The following is a 10,452-nucleotide window of genomic DNA, read 5'->3' on the forward strand; positions in this document are numbered from 1 at the left end:
CGAAATGTGATTTGCTTATTTGCATGCAACATTACTTTTAATATGTAGGAGCAACTGGGGCTAGTTGTCACACATTTCACTCTAGTGAATATTTTGCACGGTGGGTTTATTTTTGTAAGTTTCTGTATAGACATATACCTTAAAATCTTGGCTAGAGCAATTGGACATTTTCATCGCCCAAGCAAAAAAGTAGTTCATTCAATACACACTGACCCTCTACAGTGGGGCAAGTTGTCACAGTAGGAACCTGTTATTTTTTATGTTTTTCGAAAGAAGTCTCTTATACTCACCAAGGCTATATTGATTCGATCAAATATACAGTAAAACAAAGTAATATTGTGAACCATTATTACAATTTAACATTACTGTTTTTTATATTAATTTATTTTAAATGTAATTTATTCCTGATATGCAAAGCTGAATTTTCAGCATCATTACTCCAGTCTTCAGTGTCGCACGGTCCTTCAAAAATCATTCTAATATGCGGATTTGCTGCTCAAGAAACATTTCTTATTATTATCAGTTATTAAAACGTTTCAGAGTAGGTATGATTTTTTAAAAGGACACATTCAAATGATCAAAGGTGATGGCAAAGACATTAATAATGTTACAAAAGATTTCTATTTCAAATAAAGGCTGTTATTTTTAGATTTTTATTAATCAAAGAATCCTGAAAAAAAAAATGTATCATGGATTTCATAAAAATATTAAGCAGCAAAAACTGTTTTCATCGTTGATAATAATAATAACCATTATAAATAACTGGAAATAAACTGAGTAATGGCTGCTTTGCAACACAGGAATAAACTTTATTTTAAAATCTATTCAACTACAAAACAGTTCTTTTAAAATTAAAACAATATTTCACAATATTATAGTTTTTACAGTATTTTTGATCAAAGGAATGCAGCCTTGGTGAGCATAAGAGACTTCTTTCAAAACATTTAAAAAATCTTAATTATTCCAAATACACACACATACAGTATCAATACTGCTGATTTTTTTGTCTCAAAGGTTAAAAATTACAGCTTCAAGCTCCCAGTCTGCCAATCAAATGGGGGTCATTCTGACTTTAGTGGAGCCAGTGGTTGTCATCAATAGACTGGGGACATCCTTCTTTGAGATGGCCCTCACACAGACAGTGTACAACCAGTCGCTGAAGGCAACAGCAGGAGACAGCGATCAGGCGCAGGCGTTATCCTCACGCTTTCTTCTTATTCAGAGTGTGTTGTCCTCTGTGGCGGCCATATTGTCCATTATACCACTGAGCCGCATGGCAGACCGTCATGGACCTAAAGTCTTCCTGGTGGCCTCTCAAATGGGTTCGGTTTTGGGCATGTTCATGCTTGTCATCTTCATGTACTGTGAAGTTCCTCTGGAGTTTCTGTACTTGGGTTCTTTGCTGCATGGTTTGAGCGGAGGCGGGCCGATGTTTTGGGCCGGGGTGGCGGCTTTGGCGTCTCTGAGCTCAGAGCAGGGCAAACGCACTCTTAAACTCAACATTGTGGACTTCTGTTTTGGGGTCGCAGGGGTCGTGGGAGGTCTCCTGTCTGGATATCTGTACCAGATGGGACCATCGGTTCTCCTCCTGACAGCAATTCTAGTCAGCATTGTGGCATTACTGTACTCTGTGTTTGCCCTCACTAACTCGAGACGATCCCTATCCGAGAGTGAGCCGTTGCTGGCTGAATCCGAAAATGGGAAAACGATGGATCGAGTCTCTGTGGGCATGCTGATGACAGCAATGGTATTGTTCATGCTAGGCATGGTTGGGGCAGAAAATGTGCTCCAGCTGTATGTGCTGAAGCCCCCCCTGAGCTGGGACTCGGTTTGGGCCGGATATGGCAGAGCCACCACCAGCGCCATGTACCTGAGTAGCTTCATAGGGGTCCTGGGTCTGTTCAAAGTGTTGGGAGACACAGGCCTCACTCTACTGGGTATTGTGTCCAACTGTACTGGGATGGCAATCATGGCATTCGCTGTAGAAAGCTGGGTCTACTTCCTGGGTGAGTTTATTTTAAGGTAATTAAAGGTGATTTATCATGGAATGATGCACATAAAGTTCCCACCTGACAGATATCACCGAAATAGTTCTCCAGTAATAACCATAGAGCAGTGTTCTAAACCAGTGACTATTATTATCAGGGTTGCCAGGTCTGCGTAACAAAACCAGCCAAATTGGCACTCAAAAATAGACGAGCTGTATCACTTTTATTTGAACAAGATATCTCAGAGATCACTGAACTCCAACTTGCATGTTTGCCGGTGTTTTCGCCTCATCAGTGTAAAAACAGTGTGTGCGCAGGGTTGCCAGGTTATATAAAACATTTTTACTATTAAATTGATTACATAGTTGAGTTTCCATAATTGATTTAGCTTTTTTCCTGTTTATCACTGTGGAGCTGCTTTGACACAATCTGTATTGTATAAAGCACTAATAGAAGTAAAGATGGCTTGATTTGAAAGGAAGCCAGGGCTCATTAGGGGGCCTCAAGATGAGGTAACATTATTTAAAACAAGAAAAAACAAGCATTAAAATAAGCTAAATGGCTAAAAACATAATGATATTACTTATTTTATTTCACCCCCTCAACGAATGTTTTTTTTTCTTTGAAAAAAAAGTGTTCCCTCTATCCTGGATATGTGAGTCATGTAAATTAATAAAATCTCCTTTTATACTGAACATTTTTAGTTATGACATGCCCTCAGGCCATAGGCCATACAATGTGTAGCTGAGTTTATTCCTTCATGGGAACAGATTTGGATAAATTTAGCATTAAATCACTTCCTTTGCAGTGAATGGGTGCCGTCAGAATGAGAGTCCAAACAGCTGATAAATTCATCACAATAATCCACAAGTATCCACAACTCTGGTCCATCAGTTAACGTCTTGTGAAGCTAGAATTTGTGTGGTTGTAGTAAACAAATTTATAACAAAGGCAACTTTAAACCGTTACTTCTGGGTAAAATACAGTTCTCTATCCATAATATTGCTTTCTCCAGTGAAAGGATGAGATGTGTTGTTTTAAACAGCTAGAGGGATCATGATGTTTGCCTGCGTTCCCATGCCAACACTGCGAGCCATGCTGTCCAAGAATCTGCATCCTCAGCAATATGGTAAAGTTACAACTTAAAATGTGCTTCATCTAAGTATAAGCTTTAGTTGAAGTCACACTGCACGTTATACGATACTTCATGAGAGTCCTCTGCTGTGTTTCTTGGCAGGGCGAGTCTTTGGGCTGCTCCAGCTGGTTCTAGCTGTGACTGATCTCTTGTCCAATGTTTTTTTCACCTCCATTTACCCACTAACTCTCGGCTGGTTCAGTGGCTTCTGCTTCCTCCTCTCCTGTGCTATTAGTTACATCAGTGCTGTCCCGATCATGTATGTAAATCTGTCATTAAAAGACAACAGCAAGAGTTATTTTGGTGTTTTTTTCTGAGATCACGCAGAGTAACAGTTGTTCATTTTGTTTTCCAGTTATCGAAGTGGCAGAGACTTGAGACGTGGATCCATTTGACATGTTGAACACTTACATGAAAATGTATCTGTTCTTATTTGGATTCAGTACTACGGAGCCTCCCCCTAATGTGATGAAAAAAAAAAAAAGTATAAAAATTATATTTCAATGCTTTTGCTTTCTCGCAAAACTTTTGCATTATATTTGCATTCACTCACAAAACCTTTGTGTTCTCTCACAAAAGTATTGCAATCCCCGAGAAAATGTGTGTTTGTTCACAAAACTTCAGCATCTCTCCCAAAAACATTGCATTCCCTGATACACTTTGCATTTGCTCACAAAATCTTTATGTTCTCTCGCAAAAGTACCACATTCCCAGAGAAACTCTTGTGTTTGCGCACAAAACTTTTGCATTACCCAAGAAACTTTGCATTCGCTCAAAAGACCTTTCCGTACTCTCACAAAAATATTGCATGCACACAGAAAATTTCAGTGCTTTTGCATTTGCTTGCAAAACTTTTGCATACCCTGAAAACTTTGCTTTTGTTTACAGAATTTTAGTTTTTTGCTAAAGTTTCAGATCCCCTTGCAAAGTTTTGTTCACTCACAAAATTTTAGCATCGTCTTAAAAAATGAATTAAATTCCCTGTGAATCTTTGTGTTCACTTGCAAAAGCACTGAAATACAGTTTTAAAAGAGAAAACTTTTGCAACTGAATCTGGAACTTTAGCAAAAGAATGCAAAGATTTTGCAAGCAAAAGCACAGTTTCTGAGGGTAATGCAGAAGCATGTATTTTTTTTTTTCTCCCATGACTAATGTCCCTGTACATTTCTCTCAGATATAATCACATAACATCATATCTAATGTCTGATTTCCACTAATGCATAAAATAAAATTTGATTGCCATAATACAAAGTGCAATACATAATATAATGTCAAAGAATTGGAGAACTAAAATAAGTATGCTACAAAAGTCTTTCCAGCTTTCTTGCAGGACACATATAGTTTGGTAAGATAAGAATTGTTTATGGTGGAAATAGTTTTAGGTCGTAATATAAAATACTATTAGCATTTTAGGACTGACACATGAAGTGTCTATCAAGTAAAATAAAAACTGTTTTTTTTATGTTGGAGAGCAGCATTGCATATGGTTTTGTTACAGTAAATAGTATGCATTTCTTTATGTGTTATTCTCAATAAAGCTCCTTTAAAAAGATTGGTTATTTGTTCAATCATTCTATCCAGTGGGCTAGTTTTTGTAGCAGCATGAGCAAGGGGTTCTGCACTTCACTTTTTTAATCTTTTCTTCAGTGTTGTTCAGAGTAGAGATACTTCTTTCATTTTTTTTCTTCTGCGGATTCATCAGTATTTATAAATATCTTCCACAGATCCAGACAGAAACAGTGTGCTGATGTGTTTTACCATCAGGATATTTTATGTGTAATATCCAACAGCTGCCACATAGTGTCATCTAATCGTCAATGCACGATCTACTGTGGCAAGCGTATTGGTGTAAAAACAAAATTGGTTTAACTAATATTTTAGATAATTACATTTGTATTTCAGTGAGTCGCAAACATAGTTTGATTAGTCAGAATGACATTTTAATACATCAGCAATTCTAATTTAATCAAACAATCCAATCAATTATCAACAGACAACCCTGTTAAAACAAAACAAAACAATAGAACCCTGCCCAAAACACAATAGGAAATGTAATGGTTATAATGGGAATTGTATTGGTTTTAATGGAAACTATAATGGTATCTACTGGTATGTGATGGATTGGTGGGATGTTAAATGCCCAAAACACACTATAAAAAAGGAATTTTGTAGTGGTTTTACTGGAAAAAGCTTAATGGTATTTTAATGGAAACCATTAGAATTTCTGTGATGGTTTCTATTGGGCTTCTATAGTTTTTTTTGTTTTGTTTTTTATCAGGGAAAACAAAGTCCTGTCATACATTTTTTCTTTTCTTTTGAGAAGCCTGAAAGATATTTCACAACAGGGGGGAAAGAACATCACAACTTCCATTTCATGATGACTTTAAGTGAGATTTGATTATAAAGCATTCCACTTCTTATCTAGTCAAAAATCCAATTCAAGAACTGTATTTTGACAAGTAGGCTACTTTGGATATCTAAAAAATAATTATTGAGATTTTAAATGTAAAATACATCAAATTAAACGCATAGGCCTATTACAACTATCTCAAATTATAGACAGGGTTCACTAGTGAGAATTCAATTAGAGATACAAAAGCACAAATTATAGTTGACTTCAATTAGTTTCTAGTCGTCAAAACTATATCCGAAAATATTATTTATAGTTTAGCCTAAATGTAGGCTATATTATGACTAGTCAAGGAGTCAAAATTGCAGAGCAGACATCTGGAACTTGTCTAGTCAAAACTAAGACTATTAATGTCAGAGGCATTAAATGCTACTTCGGCTTGCCATATGCCTACTGCCTACGTATTTCCGCTAAATTCTCAGTGTCTACACGAGCTTCCGGTACTGTATTCACCGATAGGAAACTGTGTTAGTAGTTAACTCTTTCTGACATATTTCGATATTGATGACAATCAAATTTATATATTATTACATTATACCTATATTAACTACAGTACTATACTATTTAGTACATTATATTAAAATAATGAGTTCAAAAACCTTTAAATATCTTCGTCGCGAAGGTGCGTCGTCTCGCTATTGCTGTGTCCCCTCCTGTAAAATGTCCTCAAGATTTAATTCTGTCATTAGTTTCCACAGTTTCCCTTTGAACAAAGAAACACGCAAAACGTGGCTTCAGAATATCCGGCGTGAGGATTATAAAGTCAGTCCTAATACAAGAGTATGCAGTCGACACTTCAGGACTGATGATTTTATTCCGCAGTCGACTCCCAATGCACGCCGACTGCTGAAGAAGGGCGCCGTGCCCACGCTGTTCACGAGGAACATCTCCAACACTTCAGCACCGAAGCGCACAGGGTTATGGAAGAGGAGGAGACACGTCCCGTCTCCTTTAGAACAAGACCCTGTGCCCACGGGCTTCCAGCAGCATCAGGAGCATGATTATTGTTCATCTCTCGTCCAGGATCATCTGGAAGTGGATGAGACCGAAGTTCTCCGAAAGGAGGTCGAGCGCCTGAAGAGACAGGTTGCAGAGTTGTCTGTCCTTCAGAGGTTTTGTTTGGGGCGATTTGCTGCATCTGACGATGACATACGGTTTTACACCAGGTAAGATCTAAAACCTAAACATTTTCATACATGATGTTTCCATAACTTTTTCATGCTTTTCATAAAACATGTTAATTTAGGTAGCACTCAAACGTGCACTAGTAGTGTACTTCAAATCTTAAATATAAAACTATACATGCAGAGAATATTTAGAAAATAAAATGCCACTTTGAGCACATTTTCATGACTGTTTCATAACACGTGCTTTAAATAAGTTTTATTAATCTTTTTTTATAGACAAACTTTAAAAACCTTTTGTAAAAAATAATAATAATAATTTTGTTGTATGGTTTATTTGTTTAGTTATGTTTTCTATTTTTCACTCCAGTCTTGCCCTGAATATAGCTGTGGTAACTGGCATGGTGTTAAATTATATGATAAAATATATATAATAATCAATTAATCAAATACATGACATACAAGTTTCAATAGAAATGAGTATATAAAGTATATTTAGTTCACCATAAATGCTTGTCAGTACATTTTAACCATGTTTTAAGGACAATTTGTTTACATAGTATATGAAATTACATACAAATGTGTACTTTAGTCCTACTTTAGTGGATCAGAAACTCTTAAGTACTTAAGATTCGTTGAATCTTACTGCATTTAATAAAAATTTAAATTACGTTTTCATTCAATCATAAATAACATGCAATTAAGTGTCTGGAAATCATTACATTCGTTTGCACATAAGTATATTCTTTTAAAGTTTATTATTTCTTTAACAAGTACTTACTAAGAATATTATTTAAGTAGAAGTATGATAAATTGTACTCTTTTAACAAGGGTTTACAAGACTTATATTTTAGTACACTGTAAATAAAAAATAAGATACAACTTGGTGGTTGTTTTTTTTTGTATATTATCTCAAACATGTCCCACATTTCTTATAGGTTTGCAACTTACAACCACTTGATGGCGTTCTGGAGACTCATTGAGCCTGCGTCCCACAACATGGTTCGTTTGACCAGAGTCAGGACCGCCACAGTGAGCGAAGCTGGAGCATCGGGCAGTACATCGGTAAATAATTCATTTATATGCCATCTAAAATTCATTTATGTGGAGAGAAGAGAGACAGAAATGTTTATGCTACCAATATTACCTTCTCTACATAAACACACACGTTATATGTATTAAAAAAACTTTCACTGTTTTGTTAACAGTGGCAGTCCATGCAGCCCATAGATGAGTTTTTCCTCTTCATGGTCCATCTCTCAGTTGGTCTAACAGAGAGAGATCTAGCCCACAGATTCAATATCCATCAGTCCGCCGTGAGTCCAATCATTACAAGCTGGGCCAATTTTCTCTACGCCATTCTTGGATCTGTGCGCATCTGGATGTCTGAGGAGGTGGTCAAGGCTCACATGCCAAAGAAGTTTCAGGACTATCCAGACACACATGTTGTGATAGACTGCATAGAGCTGCGTTGCAAAACGCCAACCTCTCTTCTGCTTCAAGGTGAAGAGTCCCATAGCACCTACAAGGGTTTAATTGGCATGGCACCACATGGTGCAGTAACTTTTGTGTCATCCGTGTATGCAGGGTCTGTCAGTGACAAGGAGCTTCTGAAGCAGTCTGGCATTGTGTCACTCCTGAAACCTGAAATGGCCATTATGGTCAACAAAGGGTTTTTTATAGACAACTGTGTACTGTGCAAAGTTTACCGACCTTGCTGTCTGCTAAAGAAGGAACAGATGCCGGCTGAGGAAGTGAGGGAAACTCAGTCCATTGCTCGGCTCAGGGTCCACATTGAGCGTCTTGTCGGCAGGGTGAAGCAACACAAGCTGTTGGACACAGTCATTCCTCTCTGCGACACCAGGACCATCAACCAGCTATACACTGTTGCTTGCCTCCTTATAAACTATCAAAATGGCCCCTTGTTAAAAGCATGGGCAAATGATTAAGAACCAGACAAAACACTTGCTGTTGGAGGATAGATCAAAGGACTGTAATGTAAATGGTAGATAAAAATAAACATGCAAATATAAATAACTTTGATACTATGTTTCTGCATGTAAATATAAGTAACTTTCATAGTGTTTCTGTAAACGTATACAAGATGTTATAAACCTTTTCTTTCATGCCACTGTTATGTAAACGTAAATATAAATAACTTTGAGTCTGTGTTTCTATACCTAGTTTTATTTATGTTTACAGGAAGAGTTTTATACAATTGTTTATATTTCTACAGAAACACTGGCTCAAATGTACCTATGTAACTTTTATACAGTGTTTCTGTAAATATAAATAACTTTGATAGTGTTTATGTAAAACAAACAAAAACGTTATAGTGTGTTTTCTTACACCACTGTAATGGAAACATGCAAATATAAATATGGAAATGTATGTATGGAAACAGTATCAAAGTTATGTATGCAGTTATCTGTATCCAGTAGTGTTATCAAGGTATGTTTACAGAAGCACTGCATTAATAGAAAAATGTGTAAAATGTAGAAAACGTGTTTTTATAAACAAGTTTATAGCACTGTAATGGAAAATATGGACAGAAACATGATATCAAAGTTATTTAAATGTATATGATTACAGTGGTGTTTCTGTTAACATAACTGTCATGCAAATATAAATAGCTTGTGTACAGACACGTTATTAATATTTGGTTAACGTCCTGTACAGGAAAAGCTTTATAAAGTTAGGTATTTATAGAAATGTATATATAAATATGATGCCGTTTCTATAAACGTGAATAACTTCATAAAGCTTTTCCTGTACACCACTGTAATGCTAATGTACACATAACTTTTATACAGTTTTGTTCTTTATCAAATATCTGTATTTTATGGAAATAATTAAAGAACTTTGCAGCGTTAAACTACTTTTTTAAACATTACAAGAAAGAAAAAATAAAATCGCCCAGTTTAATCCTAATAAATGACAGACACATGTACCCTACTGTACTTTCATAATTATTTCCAATTCATTATTTTTACAAAACATAATATATTGAAAATTTTAATTGTATTCTTTAACTCTGAAAGCTTCTCAGTTAAGGCCTAACTTATTAGTCGGCCTCAACTCTGCCCTATTGTTTATCTGGCCAGGTCATGTGATGCCTTCAGTTGGCTACCTTGGAGACAATGAGTCTCAGTTTCTGTTGTGGCCCCCCATCTATTATTTAGATTTAAGCAGGTGCGGCACAGGGGAAAAGTAATTTCCTGAGTGACGAACAGGTAATTATTGATGATGATGATGATACCTGATTCCAAAGATCTCCATGTCCCATAGTCCTTCTGGACAAGACATTTAAAACTTATACATACAATACTTTTTTCATAGTATCCATTTTCTTGGATAAAAGATGGCTTCACCAAACCAAAACTATTTTGTCTGTGAACAGAGTGAAAACTCTCCTCAGCCAGGTGGTCACAAGAGACTCCGTCTCAGTCCAGAGACATCAAGGAGATCACGGGGCCTTTGATGCCAGAGGCACTTAAATCTAACTGACAGCAATCCAACTAAATAAGGGTCTATTTTTTGTCTGAAATGCACTAGATGAAGTCCGTCCTTCATCATTGGTCTACTTTGGCCAGTATCAGTGATGCTGAAACCTTCATGAATTTTATTTACATAAGCACTATTACTTTTGTATGTTGTGGAAACAGCAATCAAGTCCCTAATCAGACAGAATTGCAACCTGAAATATTCATGGGGCTTGTTATAGTAGCTTTCAGTTTGTTGCTGTTGTGTCTAAAAGGTACTATTATCCACTGAGGACTCCTTAAGAGACTATGA

General features: G+C 36.4%; 2 protein-coding genes across 2 annotated transcripts; both read left to right on the plus strand.

Moving 5' to 3' along the window:
* The first annotated feature begins 936 nt into the window (after positions 1–936).
* LOC306857214 (solute carrier family 46 member 2-like) lies at positions 937–4,668 on the plus strand. The gene is made up of 4 exons (XM_079397024.1): positions 937–2,006; positions 3,034–3,117; positions 3,226–3,382; positions 3,479–4,668. The coding sequence occupies exons 1-4, from the start codon at positions 1,055–1,057 to the stop codon at positions 3,516–3,518; spliced, it is 1,233 nt and encodes a 410-aa protein (XP_079253150.1). The 5' UTR covers positions 937–1,054; the 3' UTR covers positions 3,519–4,668.
* Positions 4,669–5,960: 1,292 nt separating this feature from the next.
* LOC306857207 (uncharacterized protein) lies at positions 5,961–9,606 on the plus strand. The gene is made up of 3 exons (XM_079397015.1): positions 5,961–6,699; positions 7,596–7,722; positions 7,866–9,606. The coding sequence occupies exons 1-3, from the start codon at positions 6,038–6,040 to the stop codon at positions 8,604–8,606; spliced, it is 1,530 nt and encodes a 509-aa protein (XP_079253141.1). The 5' UTR covers positions 5,961–6,037; the 3' UTR covers positions 8,607–9,606.
* Positions 9,607–10,452: the final 846 nt, after the last annotated feature.

The sequence above is a fragment of the Barbus barbus genome (assembly GCF_936440315.1).
Source record: "Barbus barbus genome assembly, chromosome: 37".
Lineage (NCBI taxonomy): Eukaryota > Metazoa > Chordata > Actinopteri > Cypriniformes > Cyprinidae > Barbus > Barbus barbus.